This window comes from Ambystoma mexicanum, chromosome 7p, assembly GCF_040938575.1.
Source record: "Ambystoma mexicanum isolate Mex_15411 chromosome 7p, UKY_AmexF1_1, whole genome shotgun sequence".
NCBI lineage: Eukaryota > Metazoa > Chordata > Amphibia > Caudata > Ambystomatidae > Ambystoma > Ambystoma mexicanum.
The window spans coordinates 270,280,705-270,308,051 of NC_090939.1; the positions used below are offsets into that span (position 1 = coordinate 270,280,705).

At 46.6% G+C, this 27,347-nt stretch overlaps 1 protein-coding gene across 1 annotated transcript in view; it reads right to left on the bottom strand.

Moving 5' to 3' along the window:
* URB1 (URB1 ribosome biogenesis homolog) overlaps positions 1–27,347 on the bottom strand; it is a 2,274,827-nt gene that overhangs the window by 1,632,163 nt on the left and 615,317 nt on the right. The window contains exon 12 of the mRNA XM_069636341.1: positions 23,505–23,622. Coding sequence (XP_069492442.1) covers positions 23,505–23,622 — 118 coding nt within the window. The remainder of the gene's footprint in view (positions 1–23,504; positions 23,623–27,347) is intronic.

Sequence of the window (27,347 nt, forward strand, 5' to 3'; positions counted from 1 at the left end):
CTGGCTCTTACAAGGTTTCTTTGAGGGGGTCGGGCCGCATTCTCAAAGACCTTCATCTGTTTTCTGAATTCTTCCCATTTCCTAGGGAAATCCGACTTAGTTGGACATTTTACCAATTCAGTAGATGTGTCTGACGAAGATGAAGGAGGTATATGTCTCCTCTTCGTCTTCTTAGAAGACGGAGAACGTCTCAATTTATACCGAGATCTTTTTGAATGTTTACGCTTATCAGAGTCTCGAGTCTCCGGACTTTCTATGCTTCTTAGAAGCAGCCTTTGAAGAGGCCCTCGAAGCTTGCCGCCCCACCGCTAGCTTACCTTTTCGTTCGCGAAGAGCTTTCTCAGTCATCGATTGATAGGAGCCACAGTCGCCGGTTCCGATGGTCCAAACCTAGGCACCAAAGGCAGACACAGTGAGGGTCAGTGATCGACATTTTGGAACCCCAGTCGACACTTTTTAAACCCCTTTTTAGGAGTGGAAGGGGTTGAAGAAGACATTTTCTCTGAGGAAAATATGAAGCGCGCCCATTAACTCGATTGCGAAGCTATCGGAAAAACGGAACTGAAGCCGACGGGCACGGCACAAGCTACTTATACAACTGGTGACGTCGACACGATACGGAGACCGTCGAGGGACATCAATGCCACGAAACAGCGAAGCTGGCGAAATACAAACATCACAGATGAGGAATACGTGGGAGGACACAATCCATTCAAAACTCATTTATAAACAGTCCAGTTGCAATAAGTGAAGGACACTACAAGTAAGTAAACTATGCCTGATCATCACACAATCTGGTGTGCAAATGGGACACAAACGACATTTTATATCAAAAGACATTACCACACAATATACTGCTACATAAATTAAATGGAGTGGGGTAGAGATGTATAAGCCTTAGAAAATTTGCCTTAGAAAAACTAGCTTAATCAGTTCATTCCTCTCCTAGGAACAATTGTTCGACCATAGTTTCCGGTAAGTAACCAGTTTGGACACATGATGGAATTTTAGAAAACTAGCTGTTCCCAGCGTGACATACGCCGTTCTAGCACATCTTAAAGGTCAATATCAGTCGGTAATTCATAGGGTCACTTCTGTCCCTCTTCTTAAATTTCGGAATTACCACTGATCTCTTCCAGGAAGGAAAAAGTTACTTACCTGCAACTATTGTTCTCCAGCATGGGTCTGGCATGGATTCACAAGCTCATTAATATTCCCTGTTGTCAGGCCGCAAATCCTCGGTAAAAGAAAAAAACAGTATCACTTTCACTTACAAACTGTAATTCTCCTTTAGATCAATCACTGTCCTCTGGGTGATACTGCCCCATCCAATCACTGTCCCCTCCCTAAGCCCCTCTAGCAGCCACCTTCAGATTTGGTAAGCACGTCAAGTGGCAGCATGACCAAGAAGAGTTGGGGTCAGAGGGAGGGTTTGCCTGTGAATCCATGCAAGACCCATGCTGGAGAACAACAGTTACAGCTAAGTAACTGGTTCCTTCTCCAGCATGGGGTCTGGCATGGATTCACATGCTCATGAATAACAAATACATAGCAGTACAACATTACACAACCACGGGAGGTGGCAAGGCCCAACAGAAGCAATCAACTCTAATCTCTGCAACAGACTCACCTCAAACAAACAGGTTAGGTTGGCTAGCACTGCCTGGCCGACTGTGTACTACTTCCTGGAATCCCTGTTGATGCAGTAGAATCTTGTGAAGGTGTGCGTGGACCTCCCATAGCCTCCCTGCAGATGTCCAGCAGGGGCACACCAGACAGGAACGCCGTTATCTGCGTGGACCTCCCATAGCCTCCCTGCAGATGTCCAGCAGGGGCACACCAGACAGGAACGCCGTTATCACAGCGATCGCTCTGGTGGAGTGGGCTCTCGGACGGCCGGGCAGTGGTTGGTTTGCCAACCGATGACAGTGCGTGATGCAGCCAGAGAGCCACCTCGAGACGGAAGACTTGGCCAAGGTCTTCCCATGGTTCACAGGACCAAAGTTCACAAACAGTGGGGAAGTGTTCTGAAAACTATGTGTCACGTAGAACTTCAGGGCACGAGCAACGGCCAGCGAGTGCTGGACGAAGGCTTCGGGAAAAACACAAGTAACACCAAAGGCTCGTTGAGGTGGAATTCCGACTGAACCTTTGGGATAAAAGAGGGGTGCGTCCGGAGCACCACTCTCGATGTCAGATATGGCTGTTCCCACAATAGGGCCTGGATCTCACCCACAGTGATGGCCACAAGGAAAGCCGTTTTCCACAAAAAGAACTTGAGCGGGCCTGATGCATAGGCTCGAAGGGGGCCCTATGAGTCTCATCAGCATCACATTCAATTCTCACGCTGGGGCATGAGTCTTCACCGAGTCAGTGGTACCAAAGTGAAGATCTTCTCAGAGACCTGGTGTAGTGGGAGATAGCTGCCAGATGCACCTTGATAGAGGCGTGCGCCAGTCCGGCCTTGGCCAAGGATAGCAAGTATGGAAGAATCTGCGGGACCATGACCCTCAGAGGGGTGATCTTCTGCGACCGGCACCACGTAGCGAAACGCTTCCTCTTGTGATTGTAGCACTTGAAAGTCAATGATGCCTTGGCCTTGGCAAGGACCTCCCTACAGTCCACAGGCAACGCATATCCTCCAAACTCTAGGGCTGCAGGAGCCAAGCCCTCAGGTTCAGCGATCCTGGGTCGCTGTGAATGATTGCGCCTCCTTCTCTGGCAAGAAGAACCGTAACCACTGGAAGCATGACCGGAGGCGACGCCGACATGTTGAGAAAGTCGGGTACCAAATCTACCTCAGCCACGCTGGGGCGATGAGTATCATCCTGCCTCGGCATTGTCTGAATGTGTTGATGACTTGTAGCAGGAGAGGCAACGGAGGAAACGCATATAGAAACAGGCCTTCCCACGGGAACCCAGGCTCTTTGTTTGGTGGTATCTGTTGGCAAACCTCTGGCATTTGGAGTTTGCCGCCATCGCAAACAGATCGATCTGGGGCCTGCCCCACTTCATGAATATTCGGTCCACTTGGTCCTGCAAAACTTCACACTCACTCATGGCACGAGTGCAATTCCTAGCTGAGCGATTCTGCAAAGGTGTTTTTGACAGCCGCCAGCTGAAGAGGAACATCTCTTGTCCGACGGCCCAGTGTCACAAGTCCTGTGCCTCTTTGGAGAGCACTGGGGATCGAGTGCCCCCTGCTACCCGATGTAGAACATTGTGGTGGTGTTGTCTGTGAAGATCCTCACTACCTTGCCCTTCAGAGACGGAAGGAATGACTTGAGGGTCCAGAACACTGCCTGTAGCTCCAGGATATTTATATGGAGATCCTTCTCCTCCGGCAGCCACAGGTCTCTGGCGTGCAGACGTCCGGTGTCGGCTCCCCAGCCTTTCAGGAAAGTGTCCGTGGTGCCCATTTCCTGGTATGGGGAGACGGGGAGGGGGGTTCTGAAACACTGTGCTCCGGTTGATGTTGGAGCGAACGCCCCACAACCGTATCGCCCAAGAAAACTCCTCGCTGAACGGGATCTTGTCCGCAAAGCTTCTGGACACCTGTATCCAGTGTTAGGCAGAAACCTGTGCAGTTCCCTTAGGGACCACTGCAAAAGATTTAAGACTAGTGGTTGGCAGTTAACCCAATTGGTAGCAGTCTGTACCACCCAGATTTACCTGGTAGCTGAGGCTCAGCAGTCGGACCTCTCTCAAGACGAGTTAGGCAGTAAATAGAGTATACACAATAGGTACAGAGATACAGTAGCACAAGCAAACACTGACCAGAGCTTTGGTGTAAAAGTATATAATTATTTATTGAAAGACACACTTGTAAATTACACTAGCACAAAAAGAGGTAAGTACATTCAACACACAGTCACTATTACATATATACAACCCTGATTACTTATTAGACCAGTGTTAGTGAGAAACACCACTTATTTTCAGACAGAGGTGAGTGCTTAACATAAGATGGCACTCTAATAAGTTTTTTAAAAAGGGAGGGAAACCGGCAGGGTTATGAAAGCACACAAATCTCAATACTTTTCAAAGAACCACAGTGAGGCAGGTTAGGCAAAGTCTACTGGAGAGCAAGGAAGTTCAAATGCCAGGCCCACTCTTAGAGAGAGCAAGCGAAATGTGTCCAGGATCACACAGTGGGGTTATGCCCAGAGAGTCTTTGTAAATAGTTCACAAAATATTGAGATCAAGTCAGGAAAAGTTAGTTAACAAGCCCCAGGCTAACCCAGGTTAGAAAGTCGAGGATTTACTGTCACCCCAAACGATCTCTCGCAAGGGAAGCCAGGCGGGACACTACCTGAAAATGGGAAGAACGCTCCAACGGGGGCAGTTGTTCCTGGCAGCGGGTGCAAGTCGGTGTTTCGTCCAGAGGAAGAGGAGGTCTCGACGTGGAGGAAACCTGAAGGTCGTTGCACTGCCAGGGAAGAAACCAGCCGTGGAGTTTCCCGGTTACAAGGTACCACCCTTTTTTTAGCGGTAGTGGTAAACTGTGGTATTCCGGTTGCCAGGGTGCTTGGCACGGGCAAGGCGGCCACGAGATGGTCAAGCAAGGTGAAAAGACGGGCAAACTGGTTATCCCCACCAGTCAAAGGAAGAAGACTCTCCGGGCTGGAGATCTCCTCTGTCGTCGGGAAAAGTGGTGAGACGGTTCAGCAGGGCTCCACCGGTGGTGTCGTCGTTGCAGGTCGGCTCGGCTTCTCCCTCTGCGGATTCTTTAGGTCCTGTCGCGACTTCTGAAGTTCCAGTCCCCAAAGCGCTGCTTTTATGCAGAAAACCCCCATTCATCAGTCCTAGCTGTCACTCAAACATGCTAAGTGGTGATTTGGGCCAATCACACAAGAGTGCGACTTGAGATGCCGAGGCAACTCAGTCCAGGGTGCCTTAACCCCCTCCCACGCCCCCTGTGGTACCCAGACAGAGTGGCACCACTTTTGGAGGCTTCTGTGGAGAAGCCCGCCAAAAAGTGGAACAAAGGGCTCGACTTGGGTTGGAGTCACAGAAGTGAACACAAACGCCATTTTGGAACCAAGTTTCGGCAAAAAATACCAACCGGTGAATTTATATTAATTTAATAAACCGGCGGTATGTTCGAGGCTATTTTAAAAAGTGGTAGCCTCGAACAATGGGAAAATCCTATAGGAATATATTAGCGGTCGATTGGGGGAACTGGACAGTGCCCCCTCGAACAACAGACCCCGGGGCAATCAAATTGCCCTGACCAGTACGTCCACAATATGATGGTTTGTACTGGTTCTGTTCACAATTTGAGACTAGTAAAGCCAATGGTGACTTTACATGCACTGGGAGACAGTAGTCAGTCCCAGGGTATGGAGTCTATGTTTGGGGGTTGCTACGACACCGCTGGGTTACTGCACGGAGGGTGCTGTGTAACCCACATATCAAAAACACATGAAACCCTATGGGGAAAAGGACCCCATAGCCCATAGAACACATACAAAGTCAAAGTAACACCTCAAATCATGTCACAATGGGAGGAAAAGAGTCTCACTCTTAGCAGGAGAAAAATATAAACCCCAAAAATCCAGAAAAACTGCTGGGGGACTCACTAGGTTTGGGAAATTAGCCTTTACAGAGAATTCTCCCTAACATCCAGCAAGCGTCCAGGAACTCCTGAAGAGCTTGAATCCGTAACCTGCAGAGCTGGATAAGGTAGATGCAAGACGAGATCATGCCGAGCAGTGACTTATGGTTTGCACCGGGGCGGTCTTCATTGACAACAGGCATTGTACTGTCCCCTGAATGGCCGCTACTCTTCCTCTGAGGGCAGCGCTAGGCAGGAGACCGTGCTGGTGCTGGCTCCTAGGAACAGCACGTTCTGCAATGGCGTCAAGCGGATAATTGATGGAGAATCCCAGATCAGTCAGCAGCTGGACGGTGAACTCTGTGTGTCCGACAGCAAACTCTTGAGAGCTGGCCCGGATGAGCCAGTCTTTTGAGGTACGGGTACACATGTATTCCCTGAAGACGCAGATGGGCCGCCACCAGTGCCAGGCACTTCGTGAACACCTTGGGGCATACTTCAAGCCGAAAGAAAGGGCCTCGAACTGGTAGTGCTGTCCCGGCACTACGAAGCGTAGAAACATTCAGTGGTTCTTGTGAATGGGGACGTGGAAGTAGGTGTCCCAGTACAGAGACATCAAAAATGTTTCCTTTTTCCAGTTGGCCGAGAACATGCTGCAACGGGACCATCCTGAATTTTTGGGACTTGAGGTACTTGTTAAGACGTCGCAGGACCAGAATGTGCCTCCAACCCATGGCCTTTTTGACTAAAAAGTATCTGGAATAGACTCCGGAGTCGTCGGGGAACCAGCTCTATCGCTCCTTTCCGTAGCATGGCCCATACCTCCTCCAAGAGTTGAGAGATTTGCTGCTCCTGCCTTTCCACCGTAGGGATCTGCAGACACCTGTGCTGAAACTCCAGGTTATGTCCTTGAGCAAGAGCCTCCAGCACCCATCTGTCGGTGGTGATCTTTTCCCTACTCACTGATTAATCCGGTCAGCCGGCCTCCCACCGGGGTGCACGGGTGAGGGCCCGACGTCCTGCTTTGGCACCGGCATCCTGCCTTGAAGGCGACGGCAGCGCTGGCCCCCCTCCACCTTAGGCCTGGGAATGGCCTCTGTAGGCTTCCCGAGTCGTGAATCTTGAAGGTTGACATTACGAGGAAAAACCTTTTGACAACCTGCTCGACTTCCATAGGAGGAGCAAAAGGAAGAGCAGTGCTGCTGGAGCATGCACAGGGAACAGGCCGTCTCTGTATCCGCCTTGATGGCCTGCAGGGACTCGTCTTTGACTTTCCCAAAAAGGTTATGTCCGTCGAAAGGCATGTCCAGCACCCTCACCTGGACCTCCTGGTGAAAATGTGTGACCTTCAAACAGCCCTGACGACAAAGGCACACGTTACACATCGGCCAGAGCCCTGTGTCTGCAATGCCCAACGGCATAATCTGACGCTACTTCTCCCTCCTGGAAGAGGGTGATCGCCTCCATCCTCTTGTCATCGGGGAGGAACTCCAGAATCGGGCCCAGCTTGTACCACAGCTCCCCGTCATACACTTGTATCTTTCCATCTCTGTTACCATCAGGTCCCAGTCCCTCTTATCTTGTGCTCTGTAGTTGTTCCCCGATTCCTCCAAGACCTCTAGCGCTTTCAATCTGCCCGTGGCCCTGCGTGTGGTTTGCAGCTTCCGAGCAGAGGTGCTATCCTGTGAGGCTTCAGTAGCGTTCGGGTGCTCTCTCGAAAAAGCGACGGCTCAGCCGGTTACTCCTTTCTCGGGCTGTGGTTTCTGACTCCAGCCGCATTTGGGTATCTCCTCTTGTCAGTAGTTGCTCTGCCAATCACTGCCTCCTTCTCGGTCTGCCGTTTTGGTCTCCAGCAGCTTGTCAGAATATGGGACGCCAGGAGGGCTTCTTGGGGCAGTAGTCGGCGTAGTTCCTTCGCCATGGACTATCTTCATACTCCCATTCGCCTCCGTGTACAGAGTCTTGTGGTGCATTTCCCTGTTTGCAGGGTCGGCATCTTTCGGGTTTCCTCCTCGTAGGATGGCTCTCTTGGTTCTTCCAGTGAGGGAGTCTCCAGCTCCCCTCAGTTCTCCGCACACCGCCGGCATTCAAGGGTTCCCCCTCTCTCTGGGAGGCATACTGCTACAAAGCCCCTTCTCTTTCAGAACAGCATTCCAGCTCCTCGAGGGAGGGCTTGACCACCTCTATTTCCACTATTGGTGGACCAATAGGAAGTTGGCAACCACTAGACTGTTCAATGTGGTTCCTAAGTAATGTTCATGCTTATGCACTTCTCCCTCGTCACAGTAGTGACCTAGCGGTTCCACTGTGAGTGATTGGAGTTGTTCTTCATCACAGTACTGGGAAAGGGATCTTCACTTATGTCATTCCTATTCTTCCTTTTGCCAGTACTTTCTAGGGGAATGGTAGGGTGACCATAATTCCTATTAGGAAAGGCAGTGTTGTTGGGGTTGTAGTAAGGGGGTCTAGGGTCAGGTGATTGGCAGGGATACTGCATTCTCTTCAGATAGTCATCTCTAGTCCCACAGGGGGAATCCCTCCTCATGTGAGCTCCTGCTGAGCACCACCCCCAGGGGGACTATCAGTTAGCGGCCTCAACTCCCTGGCCTTATGAGGGGAGACTCCCCATGGAGAAGGGACAACATCTGAACATTTGTCAGAATACACTTTAGAAACAGTTACACATGCACAACATAAGACTTGATGGGAAAATAATGAGTTTTATTAAAAATACACAGTGCAAATATTAAGTCACATTGGAAGAAGTGGTGAGCATGACTTTAAACATGGATTCAAATCACTGGTAAGAACAAAAATTCTATTTTGTGGCCTAGAACGCTCTAGGACATTTTATCCCTACACCCAAAGTCATATTACGAGAAATCCAAGGTGAGTAGAAAGTTCAATAAAAATCAGTGGGGCAAAGTCAGTAGGCAACATGCATCTATGGGGAAAATGAAGGTAAGCATCAGTTCTACCCAAAGGTGCGGATCCGGCAGCAGACAATCGCAGGCAGGACCAAAGGAGATCTTGATGCAGAGATTGGTTGGAGAACCAGGAACCCCTTTGTTGCACTGCAGGAACACAACCAATGTTATCTAAAAATGAGTTAATGACTTGCTTCTGGGAAGTTTTTTATCCCGAACCAGTGCGACCCCTGAGTGTATTGAGAATAACCACAACCCGAGGATGCAGAGGTAGGTAGTGGCATTGTTTGCTTCTCAAAAAGTAGGTTGCCAAAAGACTAAACAATCCAATGAGTATAATGTTTCTTTTCCTCTGTGTGGTTTACATGATTAGATCCCAGGGACATGGATCAACAACGACCTCAATAGAAAACTGCTTTCCCCCAATGGAGCCCCTCAAGCCTGAAGCAAAAGTAGCAAATGAGTTTCATGAAGAGTGAAAGCAGATTAGGTATTGTGTGTCTCCCAGTGCCCTTCTAGGCGAACAGCACCAAGGCGGTGTGATGAATCCAGGGAATTAATTCCTTCTCCGCAAGCGCGAACCACAACCTGTGAGACTAGATAGGTGAGCCCACTATCCAAAACCCTTCCTAGAGGTTTGGGCAAGCAGGATCTCACTGGGATCGGCTCCCCTTAGGGGACAAGGACTCCCAGTTGAAGAACGTTAAAACATCTCCCTTAGCCACAGCGTCCCACATATTTACTGCATTCATGAGAGCAGATAGTATTAATGTAATGGGGCACTCAGACATGCTTGGTTTGGCTGCCGACTCCGCCTCAACAAAGAAGCCCCGGGACCAATGGGACAAAGAAGCCCCAGGACCAATGGGACAGTGTTCCCCAATTTAGAGAGTGATATATATGGGACAAAGCCTTTACCTGGAGGGAGAGAGGAGCGATTGTGAATCCAGCCAAACGAAGGAAGCCGCGCAGACCGGACATTGCCGCCATAGTGCCGAGCCCATGCAGCCTGGAGGCAAGTCGACAATAGCGGCATGGTGGGCAGAGAGCAAACACAACACTGTCGAGCCCAGGTGTGTCGAAGAACCACATCTCCAAGGTATCTGCTGGCAAGATACCTAACCCCGACTAATGTGGGAGAACGGCGTCCTGGAGAGAAGGCAACAGCAGAGAAAGATGCAAGGAACCAGCGTCCAGCGCAAGAAGATTCCGTCGAAGGAGACCACAGAACAGCAGTATGCAGTATACAGTAGAGGTAGGATGGGCAGTTGAGCTCTGCGGCACTACGCAAGATACTGAGTAAATGAGCCATTCAAGTAGCTCAAGGACCACGAATGGCCTAGCGAAGAAAAGAAAATGAACTCCAACAAAGGGGTTTAAGAATCTCAAACAAATAAAGGGATTACAAGAAACCAAGAGATAAAGGAATCCCTAAAGATGGTGAATGAGAAACCTATGCCCTACAAGGGGAAAGAGTACAGATGAGAAAATGGTCCAGAAAAGGGATTAGGTGAAAGATGTAATCTCCCTGAAGACGACATGGGCCCAAGAGGAAAAATTATATGTTACTCAACATTGTGACTAACGTACTCCTAGTCCATAGTCATCTTTCCTCCATACTGCATGGGTGTCCCTCTCTAGGGACGGGAGACAGAACTTTTTTCCCCAGAAAAAATCTTCTGCCACTCCTCAGTCCCCTTTGACGCGAAGACTATATTACCATTGCCTAATGACACCAGTTTAATTGAGGGGAAGGATGGTGGGACGTATGGAGGAAAGGGGACTATGAACTAGAAGTATGTTAGTCACTATGGTGAGTAACTTATAATTACTCCTACGTCCCATCCCATTTCCTCCATACTGCATGGGCGATTACAAATGAATGTAGCCTCAGGGTGGAGAGGTGACCCTCCTAAGGAAACAAGTTCCTTAACACTGCCTGACCAAATGCTGCGTCCGACTTAGAGCTGGCGTCCAAGCAGTAGTGCTTGCAGAAGGCCGAAGCCGTAGCCCATGTAGCCGACCTGCTGATTTATTTATTTATTTATATAGCGTTGCAGCCTAATGACCTGCCACGGGACGTGCCTCTGAAAAGCCACAGCTGTAGCCATGGCTCTGATAGCGTGGGCATGCATATTTGCCGGGAGCAGTTTGTGCTGCCCCTCATGGGCCTCCTTGATGGCCGCTACCATCCATCTTGCTATGTAGGCTTTGGAAGCTTGAGAGCCTGACCTTGACCCACCGAAGGTGACAAACATAAGCTCCGATTTGTGGAAGCTTTTGGGTCTGTCCAGATAGAATTTTGTAGTGCGCCTGATGTCTAGACAGTGCAGAAACCTCCGAGCATCGTCCTTCGGGTGCGCGAAGAAAGTGGGTAACACTATCTCTTCAATCAGGTGAAAAGAGGCGACCACCTTAGTTAAGAATGAGGGGTGAGTTCTAAGCACCACCTTGTCCTTATGGAAAGTAGTATAAGGCTTTGAAGCCACCAGTGCCTGGATTTCACTTACCCTGCGTCCAGATCTAAGGCCCACCAGTAGGGCTGTTTTAATTGTGACTTGAGTAGGTGATCTGGGCCCAGCAGAAGGTGCACCAGGGCCTGTTCCGACAGGCTGAGTAGTTTCGAAAACCATGGCCTCGCAGGCCACCACAGCGTTATCAGGATGACACGGAGGTGGCGGGCCTCCCTGATCTTGCAATTACCCCGTGTACCAGGGGAGTGGGAGGGAAGGCATACGCGTTCATGTTGTCCCATTTTATCTGCGTAGCGTCGCCCAGAGAGCCCCAGCCCTGTCCCGGCCAGGATGGTGAATATACGATCGAGAGATGAAATAATTAACACTATACTGTGAATCGGGTCACCGCAAGGACTTTTTACACATTATGAAAGCTGGGGTAAAGACACAGGCATGGCACAGCAGCACGCAGGTTGCACATGAAAATAGAGGTACAAAAATCAATACTGTTTCAGAGACTTGGCCATCATAAGGATTATTTATTTAGAAAAAGCGGTGAAAAAGATACAAGCTCAGCACGGCTTAAACTCGTGCAGTATTAAACATCGGAACACCAGAACAAACACAATAGAGGTGGCGAGATCAGATGTAATGGATTCAATACATCTTTGAATGTCTGCAAGCAAGAAAAAATAAAAGGGGTCGGGGGAGGGAGAGAGAGAACCCACGCAGGACTAATAGTGACTTATCCCCCGCAGGAACCAGTCATGTTGGCTTCAAGTTTTTGAAAAAAAGAAACAAGGATCTCTCAACTTCACCGCCCCACACTAGGGGATAGACTGATCAGAAACAACGACCAGTAGAATTCAAATCACGTATTTTACTGTGGAGGTGAGCACAAATATGACCAAAAGCAAAGAACATGTGTACTATTTAAAATGTGGGCTTGGAATTGGGACACAGCGCTACACTTGACGGATCCCAATTCTAGCCCTCCAGTGACAAACATACTTACGCTAGCAACCGTGACTCACTTACAGATTGGATTGTTAAAATGTGAGAATTCACCAGACAACTGGAATTGAGTATCAGAAGGAAGCAAGATCTCTTGATCCTTCAGATCTACAGATTAGAGTCTTAATTTTAGAATGTACAGAACATGTAACACAAAGAATGTAAAGGTACAATAAAGTAAAATATATACTTTCATTTTGAATTCACAGAAATCTAAAAAACTTGTCCATACCTGATGAAGGGCGTAGATGCCCGAAACGCGTCATAGCACAAGAGACAAGATGATATATCAGAAAAAATACACTTATGTCGATATTGACAAAAATGGACTTTTAGACTCATGACAGAGTCATATGAATTTGAACAAAATCTCTTCTTTTTGTATGTCATGAAATTGAGAAAGCACTGCAAGAGTGGGTTATGGATTATTGTTACTTTGTTGAACACAACCTGTGAATATTTTTTATTTATATTATCATTTTAATAAACTATATAAATGAGGTAAACATAGAAGAACAAGTTACTTACCAACGGTAACGTTCTTTCGACTGGATGTTCCTCCAACATATTCCACATCTTTGACATGTAATGTCCACAGCTGTGCTGCTTCGGAGATTTTTCGGCAGAGAGTTCTGCGTCTTTGGTGTCGGGTCGATGTCCCTCGAAGGCCTCAGTCTAGGGTGAGGTCATTGGATGTTATAAGTAGGATGCACACTGCCGTTGCCTCAGTTCATGTTTTTTCCCTCCACAACGTGTGCCATAACCGCACACCAAGCCTCTGTGACTGCTCATAGACTTGTGGGAACTTAAGCTGCAATAGCATGGGAAATTCTTCAGAGGGGTAGGCTGGGAGGGCGATGTGGAATACATTGGAGGGACATCCAATCGAAAGAACGTTACCAGTTGGTAAGTAACTTGTTCCTCGAATGGATTGTGTCCTCCAGTGTATTCCACATCTTTGACAGACTCCCAAAGAGGTATCCGTGAACAGAGGAGGGAGAAGAATTTGGATATACCCAATCAGATGGCAGAATAGAGCACTGCTTTACCAAAGGCCATATCTTGACCATGGAAAGTATCCAGGGAGTAATGCTTGACAAAGGTGTGGATGGAAGACCACGTTGCAGCATCACAAATATTTTTAACAGGAACTCCCAGTTGTAGGGCTGTGGGCGAAGACACGCCCCTGGTGGAGTGAGCTTGCAAACCCTCAGGAGGGTCTTTGCCAGCCAATCTGTAACATTCAGCAATGGTGAGGATAATCCACCTGGACAAGGTCTGATTGGTAACAGCCTGGCCCAATCAGTGTCCAGTGTATCCGCACCTGAAAAGGGGACGACGGGAACACATTTGTGAGCCCTTTTAGAAACTGGGTATTCAAAGGAATCTTAAAATAAGAACATTCTACAGACGATTGCTTGAAAATAGACAGCTCTGCCAGGTAACCTTTAATGGTACCCACTGCAAGACCCTTATGGGCCAAAGAAAGCAAGAAAGAACGAACCATCGAAATGGTACACTGAAAAGGATCGACATTGTGTCCTCTGCACCAGTCGCAAAACGTACGCCAACGGTACAGGGAGTTGGTTGCCGGACACCTGGCCGAAAGCAACACCTCCATCACATCATCCGGGAGGTCCCAATCCTTATATCTCAACATTTCAGAAACCAAGAGTGAAGGTTGAGAGTTTTGACCTCTGGATGGAGAACCCAACCCCGCCCCTCGCATGAGACAAGATCCTCTCTGAGGGCAAGACGGCATGATTGACAGATAGACATTTCTAGAAGGTCCGGGTACCACAAATTCCTGGCCCAATCCGGAGCATTTAGGATCATGTGGGACCCGAACCTCTGCAACCTCCTTAGAACTTGAGAAATGACGGGGACCAGAGGAAACACGTACAGAAGTGGGAATGACCAAATCACAACGAACGTGCCCCCTGAAGCTCCTCTCGCAGGAAATTCCCTTGAGCAATATGTCTCGCACATCCGGTTGACACCGTTGTTTGGCAGAATCATGTGCAGTTCCCTTGGGGAACACTGCAAAAAGATTAAGACTACAGGAGTAAGTAGTAAACCCAATTGCTAGCAGTCTGCACCACCCAGATTTACCTGGTAGCTGTGACTGAGCAGTCTGACTTCTCTCAAAAAGAGTAGGGCAGTATATAGAGTATACACAATAGGGCTAAAATCACAGTAGAGCAAACACTGACCAGAGCTTTGTATAAAAAGTATAGAATTATTTATTTAAAACACACTTTAGGCAATATACTAGCACTCTAAATCAAAAGCAAGTTAAAACACTGTCAGGTGAAGTATAAACACGTCCCTTGATAACTATCAGACAAGTCAGAGTTAAAACATCACAATTTGTTAAAACAGATGTGAGCGCGTAACCTGATGGCACTCCAATAGTTCAGTTAAAGGGAGAGAAAAAGGCAGAGCATAGAAATAAAACAAGTCCCAACACTTTTAGGAGTTCTCAGCAAGGGAATAAAGGCAGTATACACTGTAGAGCCATAGGCCAGGCCCACTTTAAATGGAGCAAAGCGAACTGATCCCATGATCACACGGTTTAAAATGAACTAAAAGTCTTTGCAGAATGTTCAAAAGAGGTTGGGGCGATTCAAGAAGTTAATGTTAGAAGGTCTGGGGCCAACCCAGTTGGAAAGCCAAGGATTTAAGGGCAAACCTTGGGCAAACTGAAGAAAGGGAGGCCAGGCAGGACACAGTACCTTAAAGGTGAGAGGAAGCTCCACTGGTGGCAGCTGTTCCTGGCAGTGGTTGCAGTTCGTTGTTTCGACCAGGGGAAGAGAGGATCTCGTCGAGGTGGAAACGTGGAGTCGTTGCACTGCACAGGGATGAAAGCAGCCGCGGAGTTAGTCAGTAAAAGGTGCGTTCCTTTTATGCACGGTCAAAGTGGTGAAGCTTGGCTATCCGGCTGCTGGGGTGCTTGGCACGGGCGATTCGACCAAGAGACGTCTTTGGAAGGCAAAAGGGGTGAACTGGTTGGTCCCACCAGCTCAGAGGAAGAAGACTCGTTCAGCAGAAGATCTTCTCTTGTCGTCGGGAAAGTGGTGAGGTCGTTGCAGCAGGACTCCACCGGTGGTGTCGTCGTTGCAGATGGCTCAGCTTCTTCCCTCTTTGGATTCTTAGGTCCTGTGGCGACTTCTGCAGTTCCTTTCCCAAAGGCCCTAATTTTATGCAGAAAAAACCCCATTCGACAGCCTAGCTGTCACTCACACATGCTAGGTCGTGAGCCGGGCGGCTCTCCACTGGGCCAATCAGAATAGAGTGTGACTTGAGTTGCTAAGGCAACGCAGTCCAGGGTGCCAATTGCCCTCCCCACACATCCTGTGGAACCCAGACAGAGTGGCACCATTTGGAGGGCTTCTGTGGAGAAGCCCGCCAAAAAGTGGAACAAAGGACTCGACCGTGGTTAGAGTTACAGAGACGGACACAAACACCATTTTAGAAAAGAGTTCTGGCAAAAAGACCCAACCGTTGATTTAATATTAAATAAATAAACCAGCGGTATCTTTAACATTGCACCAAAAAGTGGTGTGTTTAAAATCAATGGGAAAATCCCATAGAGAATATTCCGGGGGAATATTTTGCGTGGTAACCACTGCCAACAGCCAGAAACTCGACAAGGGGGGACTGGACAGTGCCCCCTTGAAAACAGACCCTGGGGCAATATAATTAACCACTTCCAGTACTTCCACAATATGATGGTTTGTACTGGTTCTGTTCACAATTTAGGACTAGTAAAGTCAATGGTGACTTTACATGCCCTGGGAGACAGTAGTCAGTCCCAGGGTATGGAGTCTATGTTTGGGGGTCACTATGACACCCCTGTGTGACTGCACTGAGGGTGCTGTGTAACACATACACAAAAACAGAGGATACCCTATGGAGAAAGAAACCCCATAGCTCATAAGCACATACAAAGTCAAAGACATACCTCAAATCATGTCTAAGAGTGGGAGGTAAAGAGTCTCATTCTTAGCAGGAGAAAAAGAAAAAAAAACAAATCCAGCAAAGCTGCTGGGGGACTCACTAGGTTTGGGAAATTAGCCTTATAAGAGAATTCTCCATAACAACCGGTCGCGAACTGATCCACATCAGGGGTTCCCCAAAGGGTGAACATCTCCAGAAGGACTTCCCGAGCCAACTCCCACTCGTGGGAGACTGTGCTCTGCCTGCTCAGAGCATCCGCCGCCGCATTCTCCTTTCCATCCAGATGAACTGCTGAGAGTGAGATTCCCTGCTGTATTGCCCAGAACCAGAGCTGCATCGCCTCCCTGCACAGCGGGAGAGACCCTACACCCCCCTTTTTGTTGAGGTAATGCATGGCCACTGTGTTGTCCATCATGATCAGGACACTCTTCCCGCGCACAAATGGCAGAAAAGCCTTCAGGGCTAGCCAGATGGCTCTAAGCTCGAAAACATTTATGTGAAGTTTGGACTCTGACAGAGACCAACGACCGCTGGCGGTCAGCTCGTTGGTGTGACCCCCCATCCTGTGAGGGAAGCATCCGTCACCTCCGGCCACGGTTGCCAAAACAGCTCTCCCTTCATCAGATTCCCTTCGCTGGCCCACCACAGACGATCACGCGAGACCTTGAGCGGAATCTGAAGGCAATCCGACATCTCGCCTGAGAATTGGGACCACTGTGTCCTGAGGGCCCATTGAAGGGATCTTGCATAAAATTGTTGTGAAAGAGGGAAGTGTGCCGGTTGCGGCAAAACTCAGACCTTTGCCTATGTCAATGCGTAATGCAGTGCGTGAGGAATTAAAAAGGTTAGAAAAGGAAGGCATTATTGAGCCTGCTAAAGCTGTGGAGTGGATTTCCCCAGTGGTAGTGGTGAAGAAAGGAAATGGCGATTTGAGAGTTTGTGTTGACCTAAGGGAACTGAATCTGTGTGAGATAGCTGATCGACACCCTCTTCCAAATATGGGAGAACTATTAATTTGTATTGGAAATGCAAAGTTCTTTGCTAAACTAGATATGGCAAGTGCATATTAACAGATACATTTGGATGATGAGCCTCGCAAGCTTACAGCTTTTATCACTTACGAAGGCATCTATCAATTTTGTTGCATGCCATTTGGTTTGATATCAGCTTCATCTGTTTTTCAAAAAGTTATGGATAAGCTTCTTAAAGATATATGTGGTGTGTGGTATTTTCAAGACGATGTATTGATATGTGGGAAGAGCGAGGAGGAATTAAAAAAAAAAAAGGTTGAAGTGGTGTTGGAGATTTTCAAAGGAAGAGGTATAAAGTTGCAAGGTGAGAAATGTGTGTTCTTGACCAGAGTAGTAGAATACCTGGGTCATGAAATATCAGAAGATGGGGTAAGGCCAAAAAGAGACTTGGTGGATGGAATAGTGAGGATGTAGCCGCCGAAAAATAAAGCAGAATTGAGATAATTTCTGGGCACAATTTAATTTTATCATCGCTTTTTAGAAAAATATGCTGATAGTGTGACTAGATTAAGGGCATTGTTGAAAAAGGGAGCAGAGTTTGAGTGGGACAAAAGAGTGCGAGAGGGAATTTAATGAAATTAAATTGAAGATTGACATGGTAAAACCTTTAGCCATGTATGATACCAGAAAGAAAACCATTATCTCTGTAGATGCAAGTAATATGGGCATTGCTGTATGATGTCCCAATTAGGAATGGATGGTGTCGAAGCAGTTGTAATGCATGCCTCTCGCATGTTGAAAGGCGCTGAACTCAATTATGCAGTTTTGGAAAAGGAAGCCTTGGCATGTCATTGGGGCTTAGAGAAGCTCAGAAATTTTGTGTGGGGACAGGAATTTATCCTGAGAACCTATCATAAACCTCTCAAGGAGATTTTTGAAAGTAAGGGCCTTGATAAGGTTTCGAGGAGAGTTGGCTGCTGGGTAACCAGGCTACAATGTCATAAATTTGTCATAGAGGTAGTATCAGGCAAAGAAAATGTACAGGTTGATCATGCGTCTAGAGTAAGAATAGAGGAAGATAATGTTGACGTGTATGACAAGTTTCTGGAGGTAGGGAATATGGTTTTTGCAACTGTAGAAGGCGTCGTACAGAGACAGGAATGGCTTCATGTATTGGAGTCGGAGGAAATGTGGAAGCGCATTATGTGTTTTGTCAGAGAGGAATGGCCAGAGAAGAGGCTGTTATCTGGCGAAGAGAGATCATTAGGGGAGGTGAGGTTTGTGTTATCAGTGAAAGTTGGGTTGTTGTACAGGTGGGACAAATTGGTTGTTCCAGGTTGTTTAAGGGAGAGATTGATAAAAATTGCCCATCAAGGTCATATTGGAGTGTATAAAACTAAAGAGTTAAAAAAGCTGACTATTGGTGGCCAGGTCTTGATCGAGAAATTGAAAGAAAAGTTGGAGAATGTGCTGATTGTATCAAATCAGGAAAAAATGTGTTAGCTGTGGCCCAGCCTGTGAAGAAAGTATGTGCACCCAAAGGGGTATGGCAGGATCTGGCCATCAATGTATTAGGTCCGGTTGATATGGTTAGAGGGCGAGGAAGATTCATACTTGCATTAGTAGATGCATTTTCGAGATGGACGGAGTTTAAATTATTGAGGGTATTAACATGTCAGAATATTGTGAGATTTTTAGAAGAATTGTTTAAGAGAGAAGGCCTGCCAAGAAGTATTCTAACAGATAATGGTCCACAGTTTACTGGGGGATTATTTCAAGAATATTTGACTAAGTGTGGGATAAAGCACAAAAGGGCTGCGCTATATTATCCGCAAGGGAATGGTATGATTGAGAGAGTAAATAGATGCATTATGGAAGTAATCAGAGGGGCAAGTGCATGTGGCATGGATAGGAAAGTTGCTGTGAAAGAACGCCTATATGCATTGCGAATGGCACCGTCTGTTGAGATGGGCGTTAGCCCTTTTGAGTTGATGGGGAGGTCGTAAAGGTAATACCCGATAGTCCATTTCTCTCGCCCTGCCCAACCAAGCTGGAGACAATGTGGTGGATGATGTAAGGAAGAGAATGGATGTTCGAAAGGATAAATGGGTCAAGAAGACCAATGAGAAGTTTCCTAGAAAAAGATTGGTAGTTGAGGTGGGTGATCTTATCAGGATGAAGGCTGTAATTAAAAAAAAAGGGTGAGCCTCTTTATTCGGATCCTGTTAGAGTTGCCCAAGTTTTTGAAAATGCTGTGAGACTAGAAAGTGGACAAGTTTGGAATATGTCCAGGATTGCTAAAATGAAGAACCAGTGTCAAAGTTTAGAAGTGGATTAGATACCTATGAAGTGTTGCCTATTGGACACACGGGTCATTAATTCAATGTATTTACCTTCTTATTATTTTTTTTTTCTTTTTGTTTTTTATGACTACATTTTCCATGTTTCATTGTCTTTGCAGTTAAGTTAAAACAGCTAATAACATTAAAAATTGTTTTTGTTTTAGATAAGGGAGGGGGCGTGTTCTATGTATGCTCTTGATTTCATGCACAATGTGAGTATAAACATTCCTTTGAGTTAATCTCCTTCTGCTGTCAGGCGTGAGGTCAGATGGTTCCAGAGCATGGAATCCTCAGTGTTGTTATTGTTTGAGCAACAGCGGTTGGTTGAGGGCTGCAGAGCTGGTTGGGGGTCTTTACCTATGTGTCATATATGATCCATGGATATTCAATAAACCTTTCATACAACTTACCTGCAGTGGTTTGTGGCTCAACAATTCTCCTTCCCCATCAATAAATATTTTTGTTTAATGGGAGTCTCTCTAAAATAAAAATCAACGAATGAGGACACTTTATGCATTATTGATTCAAAGCGCTCTTCAGTTCAAGTACCTGTAGACAGAGTTTCCTGTAATGGGAACACTATTTCTTCAGGATTAACAGTATAGGATTCACTATTCAAAGCCTGTGACAATGTGGACGTACTTTTGGTGCACTGTGAACTTTTAGAAGCAGATTCTGTAGTTTTTGGCCGTTGTTTGTGTAGTATTGTGTGCAGCCGACTGTTTGTATATCTGTTTCGGAGTGTGTGCCCGAGAAGACGAAATAGTCGACGTTTTAGAAACGGTAGCACTTGCGCTCGGAGGTTATTTCTTGAGTCGTGTGTCGAAACGGTACGCAGAGGACTTTCGATGCGCCAAGTCACTTCCAGCAGTAGTGCATTTAAGTACTGTATGTCCACTTTTCAGCATTTTCACTGATCTGCGGCTGGAGGTAACAATGTGCTTAATTTGTTTATGTGTGCCACCATCTTTATGTTTGTGTGTGCTCCTGTCGCCATGGGTTGTCCCCAAAGCAGTGTGTGATGCATGCCCTTCAGAGCTGGGGACGAGTATGCGGGAGTCCCGCGACTCCTGCCTTTTGTGTTCGGTGTCACCCAAGGCGCTGATGCTGCCCTGATCTTCATCAGACTCCTCCATGCTGGCAGGGTAGTCCGAAGAGCCTCATCCTGCATGGCGTAGGCTGCCTACCATTTCGTGGGTCGATCTTTAAGGGTTTTTGGACAAAGAGTCTGCATGCACTACACTGAGTTTCTGAGTGGTCTCGAGGGAGACAATGATTGCACACATTGTGTGTTTCTTTCCACTTGCGAAAAATCTTTAGTTCGAAAGGGATCTTTTCTTTGGGCCATGGCCAAGTCTGGATGGCATTCAATTCTCCATGACCCCCTCTTTTGGACTCTGCGGGGTGGAATATTAGGCTAGTAGGTATCAATCTCCTTTTTCCTGGGAGAATTATTTCATCCCTACTACCACTACTATTAAATCTGATGGAGCCCTTTTTGGATACCGTGCGACTTACTGCTCTGTCATTTAGCCTTTCATATTTCAGGGTCCCCCAATCTGTATCAGTTGAGCTGCATCCCATCCCTGACGCCGTATATGAGATAGGCATGGTATCAAGAGTTAAAACAGACCACATATTTCAAGTTTCAAATAATGTTTTATTTCAAATGTCAGGCTGGCGTAAGGCCTAACTTGTCCTATAACTAAGGTAAGGATTTCTCCTGCCTGCCTAAATGAAACTAAGGGAAGTCTGTGTCTGTAAATCCAAATAGAAACGTCTCTGTCAAAAAACCTATGCTTCTCCTCACATCCAGAAAAAACGTGGTGTGGGTGTTTTAGCCAACAGAATAGTTTTCAAAAGTAAAGTCTCAGCCATTCTTAGCTCAGACTTCTTCTTGGGGTCCCGTCACAATGTTCAGTGCAGTATAGTTCACACAAAAAGGAGGTCTTGAGGTTCCCTTCCCCAACAGGGCTTCTCAGTTCTTTCAACTCTCAGGATTCCCCCCCATTTTCTGTATAGTTCACAAAAATAAGGAGGTCTTGAGGTTCCCTTCCCCAACAGGTTTTCTCCGTTCTTTCAACTCTCAAAGTTCCCTTCCCCAAGATTTCACTGCAGCACTTATACTGATAATACACCAATAGGTCTACTTGACTAACCTTCTCACTTTCTTTAAGAATTGTTTCACAGTTGCTTAAAAAACATTTCCAATGTCCTTTGATTGTTCTTATTCATGGCTCTCTGGTCTAGGCGCAGTTGTCGGACCACATGGTCCACCCACTACAGGTCAATCAACCAGGAACCCCAAGCTTCTCCTTGACTTGATTCAAGAGGTCAATGATCTTCACAGTGGGGTACACACTGGTCTAGGCGCGGTTGTCAGGCCACACAGTCCACCCACCACAGGTCACACAGCCTTAACCTGGTTTGACCCCTTCTCAGGATCTTTTGCCTCTGACTTCTCACACTTTGGTTATTGTAACACTCTTCTGCGTTGCTCTTTGGCTTTACCACAGACGTATGTGTCTTTCTCACGCTGTCTGTTAGAATACTTAAGTGATTGTTCAATATTGCACATGCTTTCGTTTTGCCCCCAGTGTCATTTACATAAGTCTGATATTCACCAAAACGGCTTAACTTCAAATATTCCGCTGGTATTCAATATGCCTTGATCTTGTTTAAATAGCACTTTCCATTCAGTTCAATGTTCAATATACTTAATTGTCAGTGTTTAATATGCTGTGATCTTGTTTAAATATAATTGTCCATTCAGTTCGGTGTTCAATATACTTATTAATAGTTTCAATTCAGTTCGGTATTCATTATCATTCACATTCATTTGGACTGCCACTTGCCTGCAATCCCGTGAAGACTCTGGTCTTCCTTTGTCACCTGAAATATGCCGGTCCCTCGTGTCTCCAGTGTGGCGGTTATCGCTCTTCCTGCTTACCTCCTCTGTAGTGGGGGATGCAGTCCGCCTCTGCTCCGCTTACTTGCCGGCCACTTCTTTGCACACGTCGGCGCTCTAAAAAGGACGCAAACCACGTCCTTCCTGTTTCACAGCTGTTTGCCAGCTACCGCTGCCCGCCTTCGGTCTCGGGGGCTCCCGATCCTGGAACTACCATGCGACTCCCTCGCTCTGTTCAGACCTCCAGGTCTCCTTCCACCATGCCAGGTTGGCTTCTCGTCCGGCTTCTCCTTCTCATGCTCTTTTATACACCGAGTCCTATTCAGGGGTTTCAGGTGTGAGTTGTTGAATTGTCTTGCCTGACTATACTTAATCCAATCAATGGGACATGCCTGACCTTTAGTATTTAATGCCTTCACGCCCCTCTTCTTCATCCCAGTACTAGAGTGGTGTTCATAATAGGAAGTGTGCATTACTACTAGCTGCTTCTTCATCTTCTCAGTACTTGATGAATACTTGCAGGTTAAGATAGGGCATGAATGAAAATAGCCCATGATGGTTGAGAGAAGGGCGGGTAAGTCAGTGTTAGGAAAGGGCGATACCATGTCTCTCCCAGGGACCTCTCACTCCCAGTCCCCAAAGACCCTCCACCCAGGTGATCCTCCCTCGCTTGTCCACCCGCCTAGGGTCAGGATCCAAAAGGGATGGCCTTTCTTTGGCCACCTGCACAGAGGATCCATAGGGAACAGGAGGAGGAATACCCTCAGGTTTCTCACACAAGAAACACCAGAAGAAGGGAATCATTCTCCCGGTCCCGAACTGGGAGTAGTGTTAAAGACGCCAGGGGAAGGGAGTCATTCCCCCCGGGCCTTGTTGTGAACTGTGCCAAGAAATACCTGGGGAAGGGAGTCATTCACCCTGGCATTTTTGTTTCAAGGGAATATTGATTTAAACAATGTCTGAGCATCACGAGAAGGGAGACATTCTCCTGGAGAAGAAACTTCCTGTTAAGATTATCCTTTAGTTGGAGTGTGAGGGATAGGAGTAGGTTGCGACACAGGATGGTGAAGTTTAATTTGACAGACATTGGCAGACCATTTAGTATTAGTTTTGAGGTAGGGACACCCCTGATAGATGGGAATAAGGAGGGCCTTTTAATGCACAAATAAAAATCTATAACCACCACCATGCCACCTTAGTGTCAGCTTCCTTCTTCGACACCCTTACAGTCCATAGAATATGGAGGGGAAATTGCCTAAAAGAGAAATCTTTCCTAACACTTTTAAACCTGGAATGATTTATATAAATATGGTACAGAAAGATTAAAAAATATGCTATACAAACAGTTGATGCACTTTCAGGAACTCACCGACTTCCTCTACTGCAGGGATAGCTTTTGTGTCTCCTTTTTTGTCTCCTTGTTCCGTTTGTTCTTGTTTTATAAGTGAATTCCAAGTTGACACAATGGTGTTTATGTCTGGTAAAAGCTAAAGCAAAAAACAGGGCCAAACATTTACCTTTAGCCTCTTACAAAAGTTTGTGACAGAAAGATTTAAAACACAGTTCTGGTGCCAAAATAACAAAAGTATGCAAATGTAGCAACAATAGATATACAACTTTGATTACAATAAAATATGAAAACGACATGTTTTCAACAATCAAATATATACCCACCGGTAGAAACTCTGTACTACAGGAAATCTTCCATAAAACCAAGGAGATGGTTTAAAAATCTTGGTGGATAGTAGAAACGGTGCAAAAGCAGTCTGAAAACAATGCCAGGGAAATACACTCATACAATCATTTCCCATATGGTGTCACTGTTATTTGCATTCACTAATACTAACAGGGGTAGGAGCATTCACTTGACTCAATACTAGCCTTTCCGGTCTGCATCCTATTTACTTTTGCCTTTAGATATCTGCTCTTTCGGAATGCCGAGGTGGACCCCTGAGCATGCCCTTGGTTGAAGTACCATATGTGACTCTGGACATACGAGTGTGTAGTCACACATTGTGCTTACTCCTGCCTCCGCAACAGGGTAAGTAATCTGTGGACTCACCCCTCTTTTTTTTAGCTCTTCAAACACTCCCCATGGAGGAGGTTTTAAAACAACAATGTGTTGGTGCCCTCATTTACCCTATCTGATACATATTTGTATCCTTTTTCTCTTTTCTTTGCCTCCTTCTCCCATAGAGCCAGCAGCTCGTTTTTTTCGCCCTGAGGAAGGCTATATATAGATGCCACCAACTATTGGCATAGCCGAAACGTGTTTTCCAGTGCACGACAACTTCATGGGGGGAATTTATCTCGAAAATACCCTCCAGAGTAGCACTGGACATTCCTTCTTAAAAGATTTGGTATCTTTACATGTTGGCACTCAACAAATTTGAAGACTTGTTTAAATAGCTAACAGGTCTACAGTCCTGTAAATGACTACAGCCCTGTATGCTTTACATATAACAATATCCCGATTCCTTTTTTGCCAAACAGGATTTGTTCAATTTACTCTGTAAACACAAGTCTGTTACTGTGTAGATGACTGTAATTATTACTTCAGTTTGACTATTTTTTCTGACTACTTGTGATTTGTCTTGATCTAAGAATCTAATTTTGTAAATATATATGCATCTTTTGTTTGCACATACCTTTAACCTTTTTGTATGTTTTTTGAATTCTTGTCACATGTCTTTGGTTGTTACATTGATGTTCATTATTTTTCTCTTAATTTAAATATACCACAACTGCAAAGTTACCAGAGTGCACCTGTATTTTGTTGTTTCCTCTAGTGACCTATACGGCACTGATTAAAATCCTTCTCCATAAGTTTATTACTTTCTCTGTGAATCAATGCCAATGAAATGAATATTGGTTTCTATGTGGATTGCCCACTTTTTTGTTAATAGGGAACACACACTGCCTACTCATAGGCCCTCTGTCTGCATCCAGAGTGACTTCTGCATTCCTAGCCCATAGTAGCAAAGGTTTAAATTAAGCTCTCCTGAATGGGTCTGGCATGGATTCACATGCTCATGAATATTCCGTCAGGCTGGAAATCCTTACTAAAAGAAAAAACTAACTTTCACTTTAAAAGTGTATCTCTCATTTAAACCAATCACTGTCCTCTAAGTCATACTGCCCCCATCCAATGACAGTCCTCTCCCTAAGCCCCACCTCTGGCAGCCATCTATAGATTAAGTAAGCACGTAAAGTGGCAGTATGACCAAGAAAGGGGTTGCATGCAAATACATGCCAGACTCATGCTGGAGAACAATAGTTACAGGCAAGTAACTTAAACCTTCTCCAGCATGGGGTCTGGCATGGATTCACATGCTCATGAATAACGAATACCCAGCAGTACCACATTACACAACCACAGAAGGTGGCAAGGCTCAACAGAAGCAATTAACACTTACTCCTGGAACAGACTCACCTCAAAAGAACAGGTTGCCTAGCACTGACTGGCCGAATCTGGACTCCTCCCTGGAATCCCGGTCGACGCAGTAGAACTTCGTGAAGGTATGCGTGGACCTCCATGTCGCAGCTCTGTAGATGTCAAGCAGGTGCACACCAGAAAGGAACACTGTTGTTGCAGCAATCGCTCTGGTGGAATGGGCTCTCGGATGGCACAGCAGAGACTGGTTTGCCAGCCGATGACAGTGCATGATGCAGCCGTAGAGCTACCTTGAAAAGGAAGCCTTGGATAAGGCTGTCCCCATGGTTCACAGGACCAAAGTTCACAAACAATTTAGAAGTCTTCTGAAAACTGTTTGTGCGTGTTACGTAAAACTTCAAGGCAAGAGCCACATCCAGTGAGCGCAAGGCCCGCTCTGCCGGGGACTAAGGTTTCGGGAAGAAAACAGGCAACACCCACCCTCCAGATAAGGAGCGTATCAGGCCTTTTTAGGCACAGAAATCTCGTCAATACGGCCCTTTTAATTCTTCCTTGTGTACCACTGAAACAGGCTATTTATGGCAGCACCCCCATAAATCATGGACCTCATTGTACGAGCTTCAAACGCATACCTGAATCCAAGCTGCTCTGGGGGAACTCTGTCACTGGAACTTCTCATCCATCTGCAAGAGAGAAAAGACACTCCAGGTTAGTGTGGAAACATCTAGAGGCGCTGCATACCGCACTTACTCACCGCATTTCTTCTTCATAACTGGCATCCATGCTGAAAACGTTGTGGCACCTAAAAGACACCGAAAAATAACTCCATTCAATACAAATACGAAAGGGTTGCATAGCGCTCTCTCACCTTTAGCGCTACTCATCTCAGCAGCACGTCGCCATCCCCGGATGCCGGCCATCATCAAAGGAAGGAAAGGAACGAAGTTAGAGAACTGTTCAAAAGACTCATCATACTTACCTGTCGGACTCTTGCCAGTGAAGTAACTAGGCAGCAACAAGCCTGCATCAATCAACGTTCCCCTGCGCTGAAAGCAGGATAGAGAGCACACTTTCCAAGAAAACAAGGTTAGCTGTGGATCAAAGGGAAGGGTTGGACCCCGGGGAAGAAGGGGTTCAAGCACACAGACAATAGGGAGTTAAACTCTACCAATCCTGTGTTTCCGGCCCAGTCTCCAGTCGAGTAGACTCCAGGGAAGGGTTTGAGGTCGTAAGAGGTCAGAACAGGCTGAGTGACGTCCCTGTGGATACCAGGTAAGCGTTACAGTATTGCATGGGCGGTGCTGACTGGGAGATCGGTCCGGTTGTCTTGACCTCCGCTCCTGAAAGCCCTGGAACCCGCCGAAGGCCCGCCTCTTGTTGGAGCGCTAGTGAGTCTGGCTGTACGTCTTGGGCGTGGCCTTTGTGGGTATAGATAAGGATTTTGCAGTCTGGGAACTGTTCTTCTTATCAAGTTTCTCTTCAGTGGTGGAATGAAAGAGGTTGCCAGCCTTTAATATAAGGTCCAATATGCATTCCTGGACGTCTTAATTGAACTTGGTAGCCCGTAGCCAGGCTGTTCTTCTCATGTTTGTGGCGGTGCAGATGGCACGGCCCGAGGTATCTATATGCGCCACAGTGGACTCCAGGATGTCCTGAGTAACCATTTCTGCTTCTGCCAGCCCTGCCTTGAAACATGCCTTATTCTCACCGGAAGCTCTAGAAAGAAGTTGGCCATTTCTCGCCAAAGGCTATGATTATAGGCTGCGAGCATTGCATTAGATTAGCGACAGTGTATGGAGGCGTTTGAATAGACCTTAT